We start from the raw sequence: 23155 nt of genomic DNA, 5'->3' as shown, positions 1-23155 counted from the left end.
GCTAGTTCTAGCAGTTGGACATTATATCGAATAAAAATTGGTTGAAACGATGCTCCTGATGTTTTTTTACCACATCTTTTCGCACGTTGCTTCCCACTTTTTTCATACTCATTCCCTATTTCAAGTTCTTACTTGTACCACATTATTTGACCACATCCATTCTATTTATAGAATGTTGCACAGTGCCAAAGTTTCTTGTATAGATTTTTTAATCAATTTTGGTCTGAACAATCGCTTGGTAAGTTTTCTACTCGATTGTCAAATGCCTTAATTTTATATTCTCAGCCTTAGCCGTTATATTGTAATTTTCTATTTTGTATTAATATTACATATTACAATGCGTTTTCTATCATTGTATCATACTGATTTTTATACTGTATATTGTACATTGTATGTGATATTCATGTAGACTGGTGAAATAAAATATGCGTATTAGGACTTTACATAACAAAATAAAAAATAACTACAGATACAGGTATTAATAAATATTATATCATAAACCCGGTTTTATATAAATCTATCCAGATAAAGAAGGTTTGGAATTGTCCCCACTTGAAAAGGCGAAAAGACATATTAGCGTAAAATTTGTCAAAAATATGTATAACAATCTATTCAGTGAGTGTAAATATAATTTTAATGGTAATGCTTTTTTAATAACATACATTTTTACAGGGTGATTCATTATAGATAAAACAATCAATTTATTTTTAAGTATTTGATATATTGTGGTTTTAATTTTTGGGGACACAGTTTAATTTTTTAATTTATCGGTTTAAATTAATAATACATTTGACATTGATAATTGGAACTGTTTTTTTATATTTTTGTTGCAGAAAATGATGACCGTTATGATTTATACGAAAATGATTACAAAAATAGTTAGTAGTGTATATAACTTATGGCTCGTTTAAAAGATAAAATTTGCTTTACATATTCTTTTAATTTTAATTTTTACACCCCTCTATGCTTCACCAATGATATTGTTTTTACCATATCTATTCACATACATTTTCCCTCTATTTGTACTGATTTGGGCGTTAAATTTCAAAATAAAATACTTAATACGATTATATTAATAAATATTATTAATATAATATTTTATAATAATATTATAACGGTTTCAACTCAGTTATACACAAATACATTTATGCAGGTAAAGAAATTAAGAAATTGAACAAACTTGGAAAAGAGAGAAGACGCCATACTGGAGAAATTATAAGAAATGCACTTACCAATAAATTAGGTGAATAAAAATTTAGAGTTTTAATGGTATTACTTTTTATAACTGAAAATTTGTGTTTTTTTTTTTTGAAACACTTTAGTTTTGGTTTTTTACAATACTACACAACATTAAAAATGTTTTGTTATTTTTTTTCAAGAACACTAGAAACAAGAATAGTTTGGTGAAAGTGTTGACTGGTCGATAACTAGTTTTGAATAATTTCTCTTAATGTAAATTTACTGAAGTTTAAAATTTAGGATGAGAAATGGAATTCTGTAGACTATAATAACACTTCACCCTTTCACCCGTTCTGTTAATAAATTTTAAATCCAGTCAAAATTATCTTAAAGTGGAAAGTTATCTTATTTTTACACACATTCATTTTAATTCTATTGATTACTGTGGTTATTTTATTTAATTTTTTTAGCGTGTTTATGGAGAACACGGTTTGAAATTTACATATTTAATGTACAATTTTTCAGCTTTCTAAAAAAAGTATTAAAAAAATTCTCAAACTTTGGCATGCAACTTTTTAGATTAAAAATTTATTTTAAATGACTTTGTGTTATTCGAAAAAAATAATCATAATTTTTTTTAGAATGCTGAGATTATTTTACATAATTAACTGATTATAAAAAAAATTGTTTGATGATATCATAAAAAAAAACGATAAAAAATAAAAAACTACTACTACGACCATAGCAATATTTATATTGAACAGAAAAATCAAAACAAATTTGAGAACACACATTTTAGGGTATCAGTCATACAGTGTAAGTTTCAAAAAGGTCCACCGGGGGTGGGGGGGGGTTAGTGCGCCAAATGTTAGATTTTATTTAGCGTTTTGACGTATTCAATATAATTGTATTACTTGTCTTATTTAAGTTTAGTAATTGTGTCTTGGAAAATAGTAGCAATTTTTAACAACCATTTTCTGTTTTTTTTTTTTAGCTGAAAAGTCATCGAATGACAAGACGAATAATTCACAGATAATTTGTGATTTGATTGCAATGTGGATTAGTGTAAAAACGTCTTCAATAACGTATAATCGTATGAACTCACAAACGGATGTTTGTGTAATAAATGATGAAGCCTTTCATTATTATATGTACAAACCATCTGATGGCGAATATTTTGAAGTAAGCCTCAGTTACCATAGTGTTATAGTAGGAGAACTAAATGAACAACTCAAGGCTCCACTATTTGAAGAAACGAACAGCTATGACGATTTAGACTAGAAGCCAAATGTATATATTTCTTTAAAACTATAAATAAACAAATAACTAATTTTTTTCATATTGCTCTAACATCCGAATAATAACTGTCAATTAATGTAATTGTTTTTTTCTTCTAAAATAAACCGTTTTGCTCACAGTTATAAACACATTTGTTCCTTAATTTGGCTGGAGGTATGTTTTATGGCTTAGTTGGTTCCCAATGAAGAGGAGATGGTAGACTTTCGCCGGACTGTTTATTGCCCGAAGAAAGATAATATAGTATCAACAAGTGACAATATTACATTTTATAAGAACTACAATTGTATTATGGTTTTCATAATTCATAGTTATTTTTATAATGTTCTAAGTTAACCACATAGGAAAATGCATTTATTGATATTTTTTTTAGATTGGTATCTACAATTTCATCGTACTAAATGAATATAATTAAAATATTAAAATATTGATAACTTTGAAAAAGTAACTTATTTGTTAACATTATTCTCCAGCAGAATGGGAAGAAAAACGAAATATCGGTTAGAATTCAAACTACCATTTTATATATAGGTAAATGTATATCATATAATATATTAAGGTAATTAAAACCAATGCTTTTTTTTTTGTTCTCCTTGTGACAAGTGTGTTATTTTAGAACAAAAACAATTTTCCAACAAATTTTGACTTTGAGGTTGATTTTGGTATAAAGTAATCACTATTAAAACCAACACTCGGTCAGGATCGAATACGTTCACACGATATCTTAATAACATCCAATCAAAACTTACATTAGTTATTTCAGTTATCATAAATCAATTATATCTGCCGTGGCCATAGAACTAGAAAATTACTACAACATGTAAATACGGCTTAATTATTTTGTAAAATAATGCATGAAAAATAAATAATAATTAATTTAAATTAAAAATAACTTTTTATGTGTATTTTATTATTTTATTCCAAATTACAATACAAACCTAATTTCTCCATTTTAGCATGCGTGCAGGATCAAGATAAATGAATAATTTTTCATTATATTTGTTAATAATAAAAGCTTCAGGGTTATCAACATCAAAATTAGCTCCTAATTCTACAGAATGTGGAATTATATACTAACTCGTGTATCAGAACTAATAGGTGTAGGATCCTTCGCATACGACCCTTACATTTTACCATTTTCGGATTACTGAAATACAAGTTATTGTACAAAGAGAATTGGATACAGTGGAATGAAAGGGCAATGAAGAAACGTAAAGTAAAGGGAACTTGCTGTGGAACGTGTGTTAATGTTTAGCTATGATATAAGTTATGGAGCTAGATCTATTTAACACCAAGTGGAAAGCTCTGCTGTATCATATGTTGGCTCAAGCCCACGAGAAAGGAGTGGAACTTGACGTGGACTTGACCAAAAACGATCGTGGACAGTCTTGCACGAAATGTATAAGTTTAGAGGAACAAACTTAGTTATCAAAATTTACACGTCAGTATATAAAAAATTAAAAATTAGTGTAAAAATAAAAAAATATTTCAGGGTTTAGCAGACCTTGGCCAACACGAAGCCCACTGCATGTACAAACCTGCGTGCTGTGTCTATCCAGGATGCCAATTTTTTTTTTTTATCATTCAAGGTAAATATTTTGGTAATATATTATATACCTATCGTCGTCTTGCCATTACACCGTGATGATTTTTATGTCTTTCGACATACTTGACCAAGCATTATGTCAACGTTTAGCTTCAGGTTTGCATTTTTATTTCTTTGTCCCACACCGGCAGCATGTTTTTAGACATAATCAACCAAGTGCAAGAGGTCGTTATTAGCGTTTACAGGTCGGAATGTCTTCCAACATCACTGACCGTGTACTACTCGCTTTTATCGATTTTGCCGTGAAAACGAAACGAGAGTCCACCGATGATATGTTCATGATACCATTGGAAAACTTTGACAAACGAGTCTCCAGATCCAAAATTATCATCGACTGAAATTTTGTTAGTTTTGGAGCGAATCGAGGAGTTGTTAGCTTTATCAATAGTAGGCGAACAGTTAAAAGATTTCATATGTTTGTAAGAAAACCCAACATTGATGACAATAGCCAATCACGACCGTTGGCAGGCAATGCGAGACTGCAACTTACTAAGATTGTATTTACCGCATACGTGTGTAGTATTGGTATATTAATTAGAAAAAAATTTGGTTAAGTTTTGGTAATTTTGATTTAGGTGTAACAAAATCATAGACAAATACATTTTCAATATTCAAAAATGATTCAGGAAAGTCCCAGAGCATCAATTGTTGGCCTTTGACTTTTCTAATGTACATGAAAAGAAGACAAATGGACAACATGAACACAAGAGCGCGGAAGAGCTCAACAAGGTTATTTTGGAAACTATGAACAAATTGTTATATGTGGCACTGCGTTGTTACGTTAGTACATTGTTGGGCTATGGTGGGCGGTACGTATTGAATGGAATTAACCTTGTATTATTGTATTATGTTAAATTCGGCTTATATAATTATAGAAAAATTGGCCGCTAACCTAACATAAATGTCGACAGAGATATTTTGGGTGGATAGCGGTTCGAATCCGTAATCCAATTGTTAATTGTTATATATTTTTAATTTTGTTATATTGCTTTATGAAAGAGATGTGATACACATAAACGCAGAAAAAAAGTCAAAACTCTAACACCTAGAGTAATTTTCAAGTACATAAATTTACTCAACACTTGCTTCAGAGTTTCACAAATAGACTTTGGTTTCAAAAGTCTAAGCAAAACAAATTTAAATATAGCAAACCATGTGAACCATGTAACAATATAATTTGAGACAACGCGCATGTGCGTTAGGTGTAAAGTGTCCCCCTATCGGCCTGGGTGATACCATAATAAAAAAAAAAAATTGAAGTTTTAATCAAACGTTTGACTTTTGGATTGAGGTCCAAAAAAGGTTGTCACATAAACGCTCTGTTGTTCATTTATCCGGTGAGTTCATAAGACCAAATCCAGAGAAGTGAAGCTCAGACGTTATGGTTGGTATTTAAATGAGTTTAGTAAAGTCATCTTAAAAACCATCTTAATATACACGGAAATATTTGTTGGCACGAATTCTCATGTTTGCCACTACTAGATTTTACTAACTGGATTGTACTAGCTAATAATTGAGTGATGTAATTTTAAATAAAAAACCTAGCCTTATTGTAAAAGAATGAGCCAAAATTGTATCTGCACTACTGGTTGACTGCTTGTTGACCACAACTTTGAATGTGAACCTTATTAATGTTAAAGATAAATTTAACGTTCAAAATATTTGAAAAACTACATTATACATTGTATTTTATATTTTATCTAGCAATATATTGACTTGTACATACGTTGAAAATTAAAATAAAGTACATCATTTTTTTTTTTTTAAAGAAAAATCTCAACTAGCATTACATTTATTTGCAAATCGAACGATTTGTGTGTTTTTAAATGACAAACAATTAAATAATAAACACAGTTTATCTCCATAGAGACAAACCAAAATTCTTGGTCTATAATAAAAATATTTGGCTTGAAACAATTCATAGAGAATTTAGGCCCTTCAACTGTTTTGAATTTGTCATTTAGTTCTAATTTGAACGTTGAACGCACAACTTACCTCTTATCTCCTATCCATGTCCTTGTCTCTTATCTTGTTTCCATCCATGTCCGCCACAAGTACCACCTCTGTTAAATAATAGTCACTACAGCGGTCCTTTTCAGTCACACTCACCAACCAAAGTACCTCCTCCATCATCCTCCCCTCAACAACAACAACAACTGCAACAACAGACGCCTTATCCACAGATGTCTACCCGAATCAGCAACAGCAAGTACCACACACTGATCGACAACAGCAGCAGCAGCAGCAACCTCAGATTACTCCGCAGCCACATGTCGGCGGTCCGGGCCCGACGGCATCGGCCAACCCGCCGGCCGTAACTCAGTCGCCAAATGCCCAACATTACCCGTCGCCCACTCCGCAGCAGTTGCAGCCCACTCAGCAACAGCAATGGCACGGTACTGAATCCATAAATATTTCAATAAGTCTAGATTATAAATTTATTTTGAAATTAGTTTGCTCTTAACATTGTGTTATTAAATAATAGTAAATAATAATAATGATGTACAATTATTATACATTGCAAATTGAAAATAAAGTGATTTATTTTTTACCGTATAAACTTTTAGAATGATATCAAACACAAAATATTATGTTTTTCATTCCGCTCATAGACATCAGATCATTATCAAAGTTTATAAAGAATGAAAGAAATTAGCCTGTACAATAATAAAGAGTAAAAAATCGTATAGTCATTGATGTGTTTGACTTACAAGAAGAAATTTAAAGTAAAACAAGATAACATTACGATCCATAATATACACAAACTTTACTCAATAATTGTAAATGATACAGTAAATTATGATTTACGTGGTAACGGACTCGAATTAAAATTAATAAGAAATTGTATCAAAGAAACATGGTCATACCTCAAAGTGCTCGGTCTTCTAAGTTTCTGTATGCGATTGATGAAAGCCAAATCTTAAACAAGTTTACGAAACAATGATAATTGTAAAAAACATTAATAAAAGAACACAAATCGTTTTCGCCAAACTTCTCGGGGCGAACCAAATAAAATAATTTTATCATATTCGAATGGATAAATTAAAATAAGTACTCAATAAGTATCTTAGCGACAGGTGCTTAGAAACTCGTTAGAAATTTGCGTTATACACGGAAATCGGAAATGTACAAAGATTATTTTTTTCATGAATTATATTTCACTGAAAAAAAAGTCACGGTGAGATTGGAAATTTGCAAAAGAACATTTTATCGACACGCGAGAATTGATTAAAACATTTTTTTTTAATGAACCATATGTGTATAAATAAAGAGAGAATTATGTTTTTTTCAGTTTGATGTCAAATTTTACAATTTAAAATACTATTGTTACAAATTAACTGACAAAAAAACTGACATACATTTAACGTTTGAAGCATTTGTTTTTTCTTTTTAGGCTTTTTTTGTGTCTGTATACACTAACTTTTTTAATACTGGACCAATTCATTCGAGTAGCAACTCTATAAATCACAAATTTCATCTAGTTGGTACTTGTGGAGTAAAAGTAGAATAAGTTTATTTCTTCATAGTAAAAATTTGAAAAAACAAAAAAAAACTTACCAAATTTTAAGTTACAACTTTTACTGGCTATAATTTCGAGAAAAAGAGTCGGATCGAGTTGAAATTTATAGGGAAAATTTATTTGATATGCACGCACACGTCAGTTGTGTCAAATATAAATTATACCCAAGTATAATAGAGTATAGGCATAATGAAATCAAAGTATGGAGGGGCCAGAGAGCTTACAGGTATACAGGAATTATTATTAATAAAAGTGATAAAATTGAATAAAATCTCTTTTGACTAAACGCTTTGGTGCTCATTTATTTTTAAAAAACGACATAAGTCACAAAATTGAAATTTTACACTGGCCACAAAAAACTTCATAACTTCATAACTAGTTTTTTAATTTTTAAGGTTTTAATTTCTTAATTCATTTCCTTATTTATTTCTGTTTTTTTTAATGTAAATTATTTTTAATTAAATACACTAATTGCGTTTATCATAAGTTTTTCAAAATATTCATAGTTTTAAATAGTCTACCTAATCCAAAGATTCCATCAAAGGAATTTCCAACAAGAATGCCATGAGAGTTACTCTACAACATTCCACAGGAGTTTCCCTAAATCATTCCACAGAAGTTTCTAAAACCAAGTACATGGGACTTTATACTAAGACCTCAAATTAAAGATAAATGGTAAATTAGCAAGCTGAGCACTGCATTATCCGAATTAAAACTTGATCTCAAGTAATCATCTGGATAAAAAATTATTAAAATGTAAATTTTTTGAAAAACTTAAAAAAAAGTACAGTTTTAATTTACTTTTTTTAACACAATATTATGTACATTTATTAGTTATTACATATAAATATAAATAATAAAGTAGATTACTATTAATTCATGCTAGAAAATTATGATTTTTTATCATATGCCATATTGTAAAAAAGTTATTCGTATATAATTTTATTTTTACTTAATATCAAATTTATTTATTAACTTTATATGAATCTGTTTTTTTTTCAACAATTTATATAACTCTTATAGCAAGTAAAATAAATGAAATTAGTTTACATAATATAATAAAGACTATATCATTACTTTGATAGATTACATTAGTACATTGATATATTCTAATTATTTTGCTCGTAATTCTCAATGAATAAATCCTTATATAATTTAACTTGCATTATTTTAGATTTTGTTAAACCGATACAAGTAGTAATAAATTTGAAGAAAGTTAACAAAAAGGCAGTTCTTATTTTACATAATCAAATTTAGAGGCGATTTCTACTGTGTAGGTCTATTTAAAAATGTATAATAGAAATTAGCACAATCATCAATATGATTCTGACAGTATGACAACGGTCACATCGAAATTTTAATACAGCCGATATGACAAACTAAAACATAATACAGTTGAAAAGAAAATAATATTACATTGGCTGGTTATTATTCAAATAATGTATTTATCATCCTCTTGAGGCACTGATGTATATATTATGTATGTTTGAATTTGATTAATATCGTAATGATTTAATTAATAAACATATTATTATTATGTCAGCTGAAGTTACTATGTGTTTGACAATGGTTCAAGCCATTGGGAGGGCATGACTGCTCTTCTATATAAGTGCCATATGAGTCACCCGGCTATGACCGTAGGTCAATAATCGCAACATTCACCTGATACTAAACAGATAAGCGTTTTTTCTGGACACACACGTTAAAAGTTAACCTACTTTATGATAAAGCAGCACGCAATACGACTAAATGTGAAGAAAGAACTTGATCATTGAATATAATTTGGATATCTTTTCTTAATAAATAATTTCAAGTTTTAAAATTCTATGTAAAAAATAGCTCTAATTTATCCATTTATCGTGTAATGCAGCCGTTATGCTGTAATCAAACTAAGTTTCTACAGCCATAAAATCACCACCAAACACATCTGATGATTGACGCCTTATTTGCGTCACAAATAATAAACCAAAAGTTTTTTAATTTTAAACAATATTACTATAATCTGTTTATTTCGGGAATGTCACATATTGTGATTTGTCAATAGGAAGGTACTTCTTAAATCTATTTATAAATCAGTATATTTCAATCAAATTAACACATGACATGTGTTACATTTATTATAAAGAAATGAGTTATTCTGATCTTTCTACAGTTTTTCTGTTTTCTCTCTTTTCTTCTCCACCTTAAACAAAAAAATTAATTTTTAGATATTAATCGTTGCGAACAATTATGATACTATAGCCCAATTTGTACATTACATTAATTTAGGTAATGTTGAATTTTAATATAAACAAGGTCTAACCCCAGACTTGATCTTGAATGAAGATACCGGCAAAAAAACATCCAGCGATGACAAACTGAAAACATATAATTACGGCTATTGCTACTGGTAAACTGAACTTTTCGATTAGCGGGTACAACCAACGGCCTTTTTCCACATAGGTTACCACAAGACTACATTTAAAAAAAGACACTTTAATAATTTTCGGTGGTAAACTATTAAAGACAATGCTCTTACAAGGTTGAGTAAAAAGCTATGAAGGAAAGAAAGATCGTTGCTCGAACTTTCACGGGCATAAATCTGTGTTTAGTAGTCATTGCTTCAGCGAAAACCAGCAGTAAGACTACAGTGTGCATTCCATGGTTTTGCCAAACTGGTATGTAGTTGTCTAATACTTTTGGATAAATGAGCTCTCGGTCAATGCCGTAAAAGATCCAAAATGTCATCGATACTATCTGAAATTATAAAATATAATTTATACATTTTACAAATTTATAGTGAGACATTTCGAACACATTTAATTTATTTATTGAAACAAGCTTGTTCTATGGGAAAAAATATTTAGTAAAATAGTAAAAGTAATTTAGTTTAAAATGATTATTTTTCTAATTGAAAGCATTTAAAGAAATATATACTAGAAGTGTAATGTGTCTCGATCTACCTAAATAATTGTTGGTTTTAAATTAGGAATGGGATCAGCAACACTGCGAACCTAACCTTCAGCCCCTCCCCAGTCCCTTTTGCCATCAACCTATTCTACTTATTTAAGGAGACATAACAAACAAAATTGAATCTAAAAAACATATTCATAGAATGAGGAGCACATAAGTGTACGTACAAATGTCCAATGAATACCATATTTGTATTTTGCATGGAGAATATTAAAACAGTAATAGTTTACTTACTATTCCAGAAGGTAGTATAAGAGAGGCAAAACTATCAGACAGTAAATTTTGAAATTTGGTTCCAAAGTTAAGCCAATTTGGCCCATTGAGAATTTTCATAATATCGTGAAGTAAACAGCCGCTGAAGTATAACGTTTGCATAATCTAAAATTTTAAAAAAAGATTAATATATTTAAGCAAAATTTCATAATATATAAAAGGCCTAGTACTAAGAGTTATACATTTTCAATTATATTATTTTATAAAAATGTACAATGATTTTTTTATATTATTTAAATATTATTAAAAAGTTTTTAGGTATTAATTTATATATATTTTTTTTAGTAGGTCACAAAGAACTATTTTAGTTCCATAAACTTGTATACTGCGCCTAAACACGATCAATTTTTTCACGTTTTATTTAAAAAGTGTTTTTTTTACACGTTTAGGAGTCTAACTCATAATACTTTCAATAATTAATATTGGTAATTTTAGACGTAAGGTACAAAAAATATTACAAATAATTTAAATCGGTTTGATTAGTCAAAATAATATTTTCAAAAGTGCTTTTGCATACCAAATTCCAGTTTGTGAAGAATCTCAATCTGTATTCATTAAAATGTTGGTACACGGGATGCCATTCTTCTTTGTCCTTTGTAGGTAATAAATATATTTGATTCCAAAGAATTACATACCATCCACATGCTACTGTATGCAGCAAAATCGGGTACACTGACATTTTAAAACCTTTTTTTTACTAATAAATAAATGCAAATAATTATTTAAGGCCGAGTTCATCAAACATAAATATAAAAAAATTCTCTATTATACTACTTTACTACTACTCAGTAAACAATAATTTCTATATTTTTATTTTCAGTGCTTTTTTGCTAATTCTCATAAACTAGTTTTAAAATAATGAGTATACAAGCAATTTTGAAATTATAACGCGTTATTTCAAAAATATAGTGTTCATTCTCATATAAAATAATATTGTGTGACTAATACTTATTACCTATTATTTTTAAACTCGAGTGTAGTTTTTGAAACCCCAAAATTATTATGCCTACTAAGAATGGTTCGATTCATTTTCTAGGATATTGTAAGAACCGATATTTGATGTTCCATTAAAATTTTTTTTTTTGAAATCCGATTTAAATTACTCAAATTTCTCAAATGGTTAGTGTTCATTTTTTTAGGTAAAAGTGTTGTTCGAAAATCGACTGAAACTATAGTTTCAACAGGGTGGCCGTGAATTTTGTAAAACGAGTAAAGCAAAAAAGAAAAATGAAATGGTGAACAATTATTACATCAATGAATTACAGCAAATAGACAGTATAATGTACAATGTATAAACGAAAGAGACACAATATTTTACGATACCAAGGGCTTCGAACTTGGATTTTGCGATGAGGTTGGAATGAGTTGACACTATGAAGGTGGATGGACTAATGCCACAGGTGATGTCGATAACAAAATGTATATTAAATGCTCAGTATTATACTATTATTTGTAGTATAATGTGTGCGTGTGTAGTGTGTGCTGGTAATATATAATATGCCGGTTCTGGGCATCAAAGGAAGCCGCTGTCTATTGTTATACTTCAATGTCAAGGTCAGTGGCGTAAACAAGTGTGTAATTTTACCGACACCTACTATTAATTCTATTTAAAATTTGCAAGCTCAGCATTTTTCTAGCACTCAAAGGAAGCCGACACCTATTGTTATAATCAAAAGTCCATTGTTATCACGAGTAAATTATCATATCTTTTTTCTTAGGTCAGTAATCTATACATATAAAATTTGTGACGTCATTATCACACGCCTATACCCCACCCCTTGTCATCACATTGAATGGAACAACAAAAGACGTCACACGAGTGCATGGTCAGTTACATAAACAAGTGTATAATTTTTTTTAAATTTTAATTGCCACACATGACGTGACGTCACAACAATTTATTTTAATTGCAAATGACATCGCACGTCCGAAAATGCAACATAGAGATAAAAAGTATTCACTATTTATACATCATAACTGTTTTAAACAAACTATCAACTTGGAAAAAAAAATAGTAATTTTATGTTCGATTCCATTCGTTTAGTGTTAAAACATGATACATCATATATATGTAATATATTACTTGTTGTAACGTACATCAATGACTCTATAGTAATATAATGATTTTTGTACAACATTGGGTATGTCACGAATATAAAATAAATACTTTATTTCACCATAATATTACAATTATTTACAGTTCTGTTTTTTTTTTCAAAACAAATTATCATTGTAGAGTATAAAATCACATACACACGGTTTTATTCATACTCTGTCCACCGCGACTAATCTATATCATTATACATACTATCTATATATAATATAATGATTTGTTAAATTTTTAAAACAACTGCCGCCCGGATCCCACACATTACCGAGTCGACGTATAGAAATTATTTTTTTTTGTGTAACATCTGATGGCGCAAACAAACACAAAGTGGGTATCTATACATTTATGTATTATACATCTACTGTGGACTTACAGCAAAGTGCTTGATCGATTTTGCAAACGATTAAGTTGTGATATGGGTTGCGGGATGTCTGCGCTCCTCCCTCGACGTCTACTTTTCACTATTTCAAGGAATTTTATGTAGCTATTTCGGATTTTGCATTTTTTTTTCACCGGCATTTTGCTAAAATTGATTTAAGGCTTCCGATACCGGCACATTCCTGTATTCTTATATTGTATGTCATAATACTTGCATGCAGGACCGTATTTAGGATATATATAAGACCCTAGGCTAGCCTATGGTACGGGCGCGGTGCCCTATCATGGGTACAGAAATAAAATATTTAAAATATACACTTATTATAGTGGCCGGTTGCCACTTTTTTTGCACTCTCTTTCCATCCATGGGTTGCTCTAGAAATAAATTTCTTAAATTAAAAATAATAAATTATTAATAATTTATAATCAAAAAGGTTGGTAGGAAAACATGTAAAAAAGTATGCAAAAGTCAGTATTTTATCAAATATATAATTGGTGATATTATTATCATGGTTCACTCAATATTTCATAGGTTTTAATTAGACATTTATTTTTTTCCATGTTTTTATACAATATAATCTAAATTTTCCAAAAAAAATTTTGTTTTTACCCCCTTTCCCCAATTTAGTTTTTTTTTTTATAGCAACTTTTGAAACTTAAATGGTAACGTATATATTTAATAAACTGTTTAAATTTAGAATAATGCACTAAAAATGTTGACTGGTTGATAACCAGTTTTGGACAACCATTTTTAAAGTTAAAATAGTAAAAGTTAGAACGGGAGGGGAAGCGCGGTTGGGAAACAATATCCTACGCAGCGATACGTCAGGTGTCCCACTGTCTGTACAAGAGTTGTTATCATAGTGTGGTCCTCAGGGATAGGTCAGGTGTCTTACCATATTTATATAGGACCAACCAAGAGTTCAGTCATCCGACAGAAGTCCTCTGCACCCGTAGATTGCGAGTTTAACCGTGCTTTGTAAGTTCACACTAAGCTGGGTTAGGTTCACAAAAGGTATGTGGTTACCTGGTATATGGTTCTACAGGTATTGACAATATTATGATAAACCCAATGTCATATAATCGTTATTAATAACAAATAAACTGATACAGACACATCCGTATGCCGCCGCCGTGAGTGAACGATATAGATAAATTTTTCACGCACGCTCAGCAATGATAAACGAATTCCATGTGTGTGATTGTTGCATTTTCGGACGTGTGATGTCATTTGCAATTACAATAAATTGTTGTGACGTCACGTCATGAGTCGCAATTAAAATTAAAAAAAAAATTATACATTTGTTTACGTAACTGACTGTGCACTCGTGTGACGTCATTTGTTGTTCCATTCAATTTGATGACAAGGTGTAGGGTATAGGATTATAATAATGGCGTCACAAATTTTATATGTATAGAGATTACTGACCTATGAAAATATACTTGTGATAACAATGGACTTTTGATTATAACAATAGGTATCGGCTTCCTTTGAGTGCTAGAAAAATGCTGAGCTTGCAAATTTTAAATAGAATTAATAGTAGGTGTCGGTAAAATTACACACTTGTTTACGTCATTGACCTTGACATTGTAGTATAACAATAGGTGTCGGCATCCTTCGCACTAAACTAAAATTTAATTTATGAAAAACCCAATATACTATGACCATTGAAAAAAGATAACACAATGTTATCATACACGGACGTGAGCGTACGACATAGAAGAGATTACACGCGCGCGCAGCAATGATAAACATGTCACACGTGTGTGATCATCGCCTTTTAATTACTCATAAATGTACAATGAAAAATTGTTTTTTTCTGTAGTTTAGCTTAGGTATCACACATATATCTGTGTGCGATAAGAGTATGGTAATATTCCAATTTGACGACACCGCGAGTTGACGGCGGTAGTCAATATGACGTCAGCATAGGTACACTCGTGTGACGTCAATTGTAGCAAAAAAAATTGTACACGTCAGCACTTTCCGTTGATAACATTGGAATTTTAATAGGTTTTTAATTGCCCACGGCATGCACCTGTGATAACATTGGAATTTTAATTTCCGGCGGCATCCCTATGATGCCCAGAACCGGCATTTTATATACTACTATTACTGTTTGTACTATTAACGCCTACTTTCCTAGTAAGTTTAACGTTCTCCGTATTACATATAGGAGGTTATATCCAGTGAGGAGACTATCTTTTTTCGGGGAACTTCGTGGAAGTAAGTTCTACCTGCCATAATATCTCACTCTTCCTGAGGTGGAACACTCAGTGGTTCACAGCTGTTCAGGAAACTTCTTCTAGACCGCAAGCGTTTTGGTGGTGATATCTGCCCGTACATGGTGTGGCGCCCGTCCGTTTCCTTCTTCGTTCTTTTAACCGTTGAGCTTACTTTCATTTTTGTGGTAATTATACAATATCACTATGCAAAGGGTTAGTGCAGTGTAACGTCATTTACTAGGAGTACATACCGACTGATTCATTTAACGTGAGACAACCAATAACTCTTAAAATACTTAAATGCTATTTCGTACTTTTCATTGGAGCTAACGTTCAGCCAAGAGTTTCCTATCCATATCCTACCTATTTTTATATATATATTTTATTAATTGTGTAGCATAGTGTCTGATTGATATAATAAGAAGTATTAAGAATTTTATTTACTATTAATTCTAGCAATAGACGGTGCAGCATTTATATAATACACGTGACGTGATCATAACGCGGCAAACTATTAAAGTACATAATGTGTCAAACTTCAATTATTTCCGGGAATGTTAGGTTGAGTCATAATTAAACCTTTATTTGAGCATTAAAGCTAATTTGGATATCCAATTTATTATATTACTATAATCTGTTTATTTCGGGAACGTCACATATTGTGATATGTCAATAAGAAGACATGACATGTTATTTAAAGGTATGGAAAATACTAAATACTATATTTATTAGGAAGAACTGAGTTATTCTGATTTTTCTACAGTTTTACTGTTTTCTCTCTTTTCTTCTTCACCTTAAACAAAAAAATTACTTTTTAGATATTAATCGTTATGTACAATTATGATAGTATAACCCAATTTGTGCATTACATTAATTTAGGTAATGTTGAATTTTAATATAAACAGGGTCTTACCCCAGACTTGATCTTGAATGAAGATACCGGCAAAAAAACATCCAGCGATGGCAAACTGAAAACATATAATTACGGCTATTGCTACTGGTAAACTGAACTTTTCGATTAGCGGGTACAACCAACGGCCTTTTTCCACATAGGTTACCACAAGACTAAATTTAAAAAAGACACTTTAATAATTTTCGGTAGTAAACTATTAAAGACAATGCTCTTACAAGGTTGAGTAAAAAGCTATGAAGGAAAGAAAGATCGTTGCTCGAACTTTCACGGGCATAAATATGTGTTTAGTAGTCATTGCTTCAGCGAAAACCAGCAGTAAGATTACAGTGTGCAATCCATGGTATGGCGAAATCGGTATATAGTCGTCTATTACTTTTGGATAAATGAGCACTCGGTCAATGCCGTAAAAGATCCAAAACGTCGCCGATACTACCTGAAATTATAAAATATAATTTATAATTTATACGTTTTACAAATATTTAGTGAGACATTTCCAGCACATTTAATTTATTTATTAAAACAAGCTTGTTCTATGGGAAAAAATATTTAGTAAAATAGTAAAAGTAATTTAGTTTAAAATGATTATTTTTCTAATTGAAAGCATTTAAAGAAACATATACTAGAAGTGTAATGTGTCTCGATCTACCTAAATAATTGTTGATTTTAAATTAGGAATGGAATCAGTGACACTGTCAACCTAACCTTCAGCCTCTCTCCAGTCCCCTTTGCCATCATATGATTTTACTTATTTAAGGCGACAAAAAAAACAAAATTGAATCTAAAAAACATATTCATAGAATGAGAAGCACAGGTATACGTACAAATGTACAATGAATACCATATTTGTATTTTGCATGAAAAATATTCAAATAGTAATAGTTTACTTACTATTCCAGAAGGTAGTATAAGAGAGGCAAAACTATCAGACAGTAAATTTTGAAATTTGATTCCCAAGTTAAGCCAATTTGGACCTTTGAGAATTTTCATGATATCGTGAAGTAAACAGCCGCTGAAGTATAACGTTTGCATAAACTATAATTTTAAAATTCCATAATATATAGTAGGCCTACTACTAAATGTTATACTTTTAATATTATATTATTTAATAAAAATATATAATAATTTTTTTATATTACTTATGTATGTTATTAAAAAGTTATTAGGTATATATATTAATATATACATATATTTTAGCTTCGATGCAAAGCGAGAAGGTATTGGTTTTACTCTGATGTGTGTTTTTTTTTATCTGTATACACTGTAACTTTTTTAATACTGGTCCAATTCCTTCGAGTAGCAACTCTATAAATCGCAAATTTCATCTAGTTGGTACTTTGGGGGGGGGGGGGGGGATAAAAGTTGAAAAAGTTTAATTCTTCACAGACGAAAGTTGAAAAAACAAAAAAAAAACCGTACGAGTTTTTAAGTTAGAACTTTTACTGGCTATAATTTCGAGAAAAAGAGTCGGATCGAGTTGAAATGTATAAAAAATAATTATTTGGTATGCCCGCACACGTCAGTTGTGTCAAACTTAAACTATACCCATTTCCCACCCCCCTAGGGGGGGTACAATTTTTTTTGTTTTTCGGGGTTTTTAGCGGTAATTTTGAAACTTGTGGGTTGAAAATTTGCCAGTAGTTGAAACTCATATGTACCCATAACATATTAAACGGGAAAAAAATTCGGCACTACAGTTTTTTTTTAATTGCCGGGAAACTGTGTTTTCGCAGATTTCATATATTTTAACAAAAACACCTAAAATCTTTAAAAAAAATTGATCAAATCATTAAAACAATTTTATTTATATCTATGCAGAATGATACTATTAGGTTTTGTGCTCAAGTACCACTTTTGACTTTAAGTTTACACAAATTTTTTTTTTTTTTTTAACTAAAAACCCGGTGTACCGGATGTGAGAAACGAACAGACACTAAAATTTATCAGTTGGTAACGTCTATCCGTGTTAGATTAGTTTAGGGCCCAATGATCGGTATCATAATATTGTGTTTATTACATGATATCACAGGCGACTAAATCGTGTAACTGATTATAGTAGAAACTCGATTTAATGGGAAAAAAACATATCCGTGTACTTATTAAGACACTTAATGATTCTGATACGACAAAACCACTGTCGTTATTTTATAGCCTGCGTTAAATAACCTTACCGAAGTTTAACTATGAGTATATAATGTCCAACTACCTGCAAATAATGAAGAGGACTGTTGTTTTTTGGATTCAGATTAAGTGTTGGTTTTTATGCAGTATACCGCTAATTTTAATTTTTTAGTTTATCAACTTGTAGCTCTAATTTTGTATAAAATATTTCATTACTATACTACATTTTATTACTATGTACTATTACTATTAAGATAAATTTTAATAATAATTAAGTCATAAATGATAATACTTTATTTTATGACTAGATCAAATCTCGTGAACATTTAACATCATGATACTGCTCCTATGCTATTATTAAAAAAACACAATTTTTAAAATCTCCATAAAAGGTTATTGTTAAATAACAGGCAACAGCCGACTGTTAGTGGCTATACACGTTAGTAATATTTAACTAATAAGTAATATATGTAGGTAAAATTTATTTATTTCTCCATCACAGTACCAGTATACGATTTATTTTAATTTAAATGTAAGAAAATCGATTTTTCTTTAGAAAATAACAAGAAATGAATATACAGGATGAGGCAGTAAAACGGCGATTTTCTAATGTATTTAAATGGTAAAACCCGTTTCACTATCCCACCCTTTACATTTTAAGGATCTATGAAAAGGTTTTTTTAGTTGCATTTTATTTTGTACATTGTCAATCTAGAAAAATAGATGTATAATATAGCTTTGAAATAATATAATCTGTGAAGTATAAATAGTTTGTGTGAGATTGCTTTAATGGAAGTATATAATACATTAATATTAATGTTATTGAGAATAAGCGATTATAATTTAAACTATGGAGTACAAACGATTGAAACATGAATCGTCGACCATTCCAACAAAATATAACAAGACATTGTATATGTGTTATTTGGTCCACTAAGTTTTTGCAAAAAAAAAAAAACCAGTACAGTGGGGTCGGTGCATAGTGGGGACGGAGCATAGTTGGGTCGGGGCATAGTAGTGACGGGGAGGTCACAGGTTTACAGGAATTTTTAAATCTGAAAGTGATAAAATCACTTTCGAAAAAACGCTTCGATGCAAATCGGTAGTTAGTATTTTCAATCCAGTACAGTCCAAACCAAGCACAGTATAAACCAGCAAAGTTAGAAAGTTTTAAATGAAGGTTCTGTATTTACAAATGAGCATCAAAGCGTTTATTTGAAAGCGATTTTATTCAATTTTATCACTTTTATTTATAATTATTCTTGTAGACCTGTGACCTCTCCGTTTCCTCATTGCTTTGATTACATTATGCCAATATTCTACTGTACTAGTCCTCTCGGATAAAATCGCTTTAAAATTAACGCTTTGATGCTCATTTGTAAATACAGAACCTTCATTTAAAACTTTCTAACTTTGCTGGTTTATACTGTGCTTGGTTTGGACTGTACTGGCTTGAAAATACTAACTACCGATTTGCATCAAAGCGTTTTTTCGAAAGTGATTTTATCACTTTCAGATTTAAAAATTCCTGTAAACCTGTGATCTCCCCGTCACCACTATGCCCCGACCCAACTATGCTCCGTCCCCACTATGCACCGACCCCACTGTACTGGTTTTTTTTGTTGGTAGGTCACGCAGAACTTTTTTAGTTCCATAAACTTGTACATAAACATATACTGCGGCTATACATGATCAATTTTTTTCACTATTAATTTAAAAAGTATTTTTATTTACACGTTTATGAGTTCAACTCATAATTCTTTCAATAAATGATATTGGTCATTTTAGACGTAAGGTACAAACAATATTACAAATAATTTAAATCGGTTTGATTAGTTAAAATAATATTTTCAAAAGAGCTTATGCATACCACATTCCAGTTTGTGAAGAACCTCATTTTGTATTCAATAAAATGTTGGTATATGGGATGCAATTCTTCTATGTCCTTTGTAGGTAATAAAAAAAATTGATTCCAAAGGAATACATACCATCCACATGCTACTGTATGCAGCAAAATCGGGTACACTGACATTTTAAAACCTTATTTTTAACAATAAATTAATGCAAATAATTATTTAAGGCCGAGTTCATTAAACATAAATATAAAAAATTTCTCTATTATACTACTTTACTACTACTCAATAAACAATAATTTCTATATTTTTTTTTTCAGTGCTTTTTTGCTAATTCTCATAAACTAGTTTTAAAACAATGATTATACAAGTAATTTTGAAATGATAACGCGTTATTTCAAAAATATAGTGTTCATTCTCATATAAAATAATATTGTGTGACTAATACTTATTACCTATTACTTTTAAACTCGAGTGTAGTTTTTGAAACCCCAAAATTATTAAGCCTACTAAGAATGGTTCGATTTATTTTCTAGGATATTGTAAGAAGCGATGTTTGATGTTCCATTTAAATTTTTTTTTGAAATCCGATTTAAATTTCTCAAATGGTTAGTGTTCATTTTTTTTAAGTAAACGGGTTGTTCGAAAATCGACTGAAACAATAGTTTCAACAGGGTGGCCGTGAATTTAGTAAAAAACTATACGAGTAATGTAAAAAAGGAAAATGAAAAGGTGATCAATTATTATATCAATGAATTACAGCAAATAGACAGTATAATGTACAGTGTATAAGAGACATACTTATAACTTACGATACCGAGATCTTCGAACTTGGTTTTTGCTATGATATTGGAATGTGTTGACACTATGAAGGTAGATGGACTAATGCCACAGGTGATGTCAGTATCAAAAAGTAAATAAAAAACTCAGTATTATACTATAATAGTAGTATAATAATTGGGAATGTCCAAATAAAATGGATTACATTTGCATTACATTTGTGAAAATTATTTGTATTTTACATATAATAAACAATGGTGTTTTCGTGAAAAAAAATATAAAAAATGGGAATTGTTTCTGCAAAACTTCCTTTTACTGTGGTTGTAAAAACTAATGAATTTTTTTTTTTACTTTTTATATACGTATACTTATTTTTTAGTTGGTTTAATTATGTAAAATATGTATAAAGTAGTAAATGAATTAAATTTATTATTTTTTTTGTTTTTACCTGACTTCCAACTTAGTATTTTTGATAGCAACTTTTATAAAAATGGTAACGCATACAATTCATTATTTGTTTTAATTGAGAATAATTAATAACAACTATAGACTGGCCTATAACCAGTTTTGAATGATTATTTTTAAAGTTATTGAAGTTTAGATGCAGAAGGAAAGAGGAAGTGTAGTATTATTTTTATCTGCGCGCACCAATTAATAGTTACCTTAATAAAACAGTGTGGCCAACTTGATTTGGCCGACAAATGAGGATATACAAGGTGTGCATCTTGAGCGACGATATAAATTAAAAAAAAAAAGTAAAAAAATTGTAGACTGATAATATTAGGAATAAGATGACAATTGCTAAATAAATCTTGGCACTCTTTTATAAAAAAAAAATTTAGACCCACTCTTGCCAATCCTGACTAATTAAAAAATGATCAAGAGTATATCTATTGTGTGCAGTACAGTAGTCAAGTAGGCGATTTATATATATTGTTTAGTTCTTTATTTAGTTGATTATTTAAAGAAGATGATTTTTTTTTTTGGAGCGTCTATTATATTTTGGACACTGTGAACAATGTGTTTATGACATTACATAGGAAGGCTGCCTAGGGTTTCAACAATATCACTAAACTTATTTATAATGTTTTTATCAGTATCGTTAACACAATTAGCGTTTCAAATTTTATTTACCTTACCATTTATGTTTCAAAATTTGCTACCAAAACATCTAAGTTGGAAGGAGGGTAAAAAAAAAAAAATTGTGAAAAATTGAGATCACGTTGTATAAAAACAATAAGAAAAAAAAATTAATTTATTAATTAAACCCAGTGAGATATTGACTGGTTCGAGATAAAAGAATCATCCTGTATAATATTATTTGACTTAAATGTATCTTATATTTGTCTGCCAGCCTCCAAGTACTATAAACATATTATTTATGATTCATTTAAGAGAAAAAATAAACCTTCTTTGAATAGCAAGTGGTAAATTGATTTAAAGGCACCGGAGAACTAGGATATAAATAATCATTTTAAATTTAATTTAGTGTCGTATTTACAAGGGTTGATCAGGGTTATTAATCATCAACAAGAGTGATATTTTTTTATAAAACAACTTAACAATCTATTTGTTGAATAGAAAACTCTTCTTGTATTTAAAGAAGCTTTGGATGAAATACAGCCGAAAAATAAACAATTTTATTATAATACTAGTTAAAGTATTATATGTTTACAACAATATTATATTAGCTTAATTTTACATTTTCACCTAACAAACACGTATTTTGAAAACATTCTTTTTCTCGATCAATTTTTTTTATAGAAAAAAAAAAATATTTTACATGCCTCACACAAAAAACGCACACCAGTTGTGTACATAATTCTTTCTATTTAAAACACTATCACGTATGCTAAAAAATAGTGCGCTATTTTATCAAAACAATATATTTTTGTTAGTTTTCAATACCTATGGACGGTGTATTATTTTTCTAAGGGTTTCGTATAGTATT

The 23155-nt window shown here is 29.8% G+C and overlaps 2 protein-coding genes across 3 annotated transcripts; both read right to left on the bottom strand.

The window, feature by feature from the left end:
* Positions 1 to 9626: 9626 nt before the first annotated feature.
* Positions 9627 to 21295, bottom strand: LOC126836753 (androgen-dependent TFPI-regulating protein-like). The gene is made up of 6 exons (XM_050570378.1): positions 21237 to 21295; positions 11344 to 11513; positions 10788 to 10931; positions 10120 to 10337; positions 9904 to 10055; positions 9627 to 9783 (listed from the first exon to the last, which is right to left on the bottom strand). Exons 2-6 carry the CDS (start codon positions 11503 to 11505, stop codon positions 9734 to 9736), a joined length of 726 nt encoding a protein of 241 aa, XP_050426335.1. The 5' UTR covers positions 11506 to 11513; positions 21237 to 21295; the 3' UTR covers positions 9627 to 9733.
* On the bottom strand, positions 16206 to 21327 carry LOC126836752 (androgen-dependent TFPI-regulating protein-like). 2 transcript variants are annotated; one of them, XM_050570376.1, is made up of 6 exons: positions 21226 to 21327; positions 20442 to 20611; positions 17342 to 17485; positions 16669 to 16886; positions 16454 to 16605; positions 16206 to 16333 (listed from the first exon to the last, which is right to left on the bottom strand). In XM_050570376.1, exons 2-6 carry the CDS (start codon positions 20601 to 20603, stop codon positions 16284 to 16286), a joined length of 726 nt encoding a protein of 241 aa, XP_050426333.1. In that variant the 5' UTR covers positions 20604 to 20611; positions 21226 to 21327; the 3' UTR covers positions 16206 to 16283. The 2 variants fall into 2 exon arrangements, with proteins under 2 accessions (XP_050426333.1, XP_050426334.1); XM_050570377.1 differs by having other exon boundaries at positions 20442 to 20596; positions 21226 to 21298.
* Between the last annotated feature and the right edge of the window lie 1828 nt (positions 21328 to 23155).

Source organism: Adelges cooleyi, unplaced genomic scaffold (assembly GCF_023614345.1).
Source record: "Adelges cooleyi isolate 19-005CV unplaced genomic scaffold, UGA_ACOO_1.1 ACOO_flye_CR_arks_rails_tigmint_CR_PRNA_247, whole genome shotgun sequence".
Taxonomy (NCBI): Eukaryota; Metazoa; Arthropoda; class Insecta; order Hemiptera; family Adelgidae; genus Adelges; species Adelges cooleyi.
The sequence above is the reverse complement of the archived record's forward strand: the minus strand, read 5'-3'. Positions and strand labels throughout refer to the sequence as shown.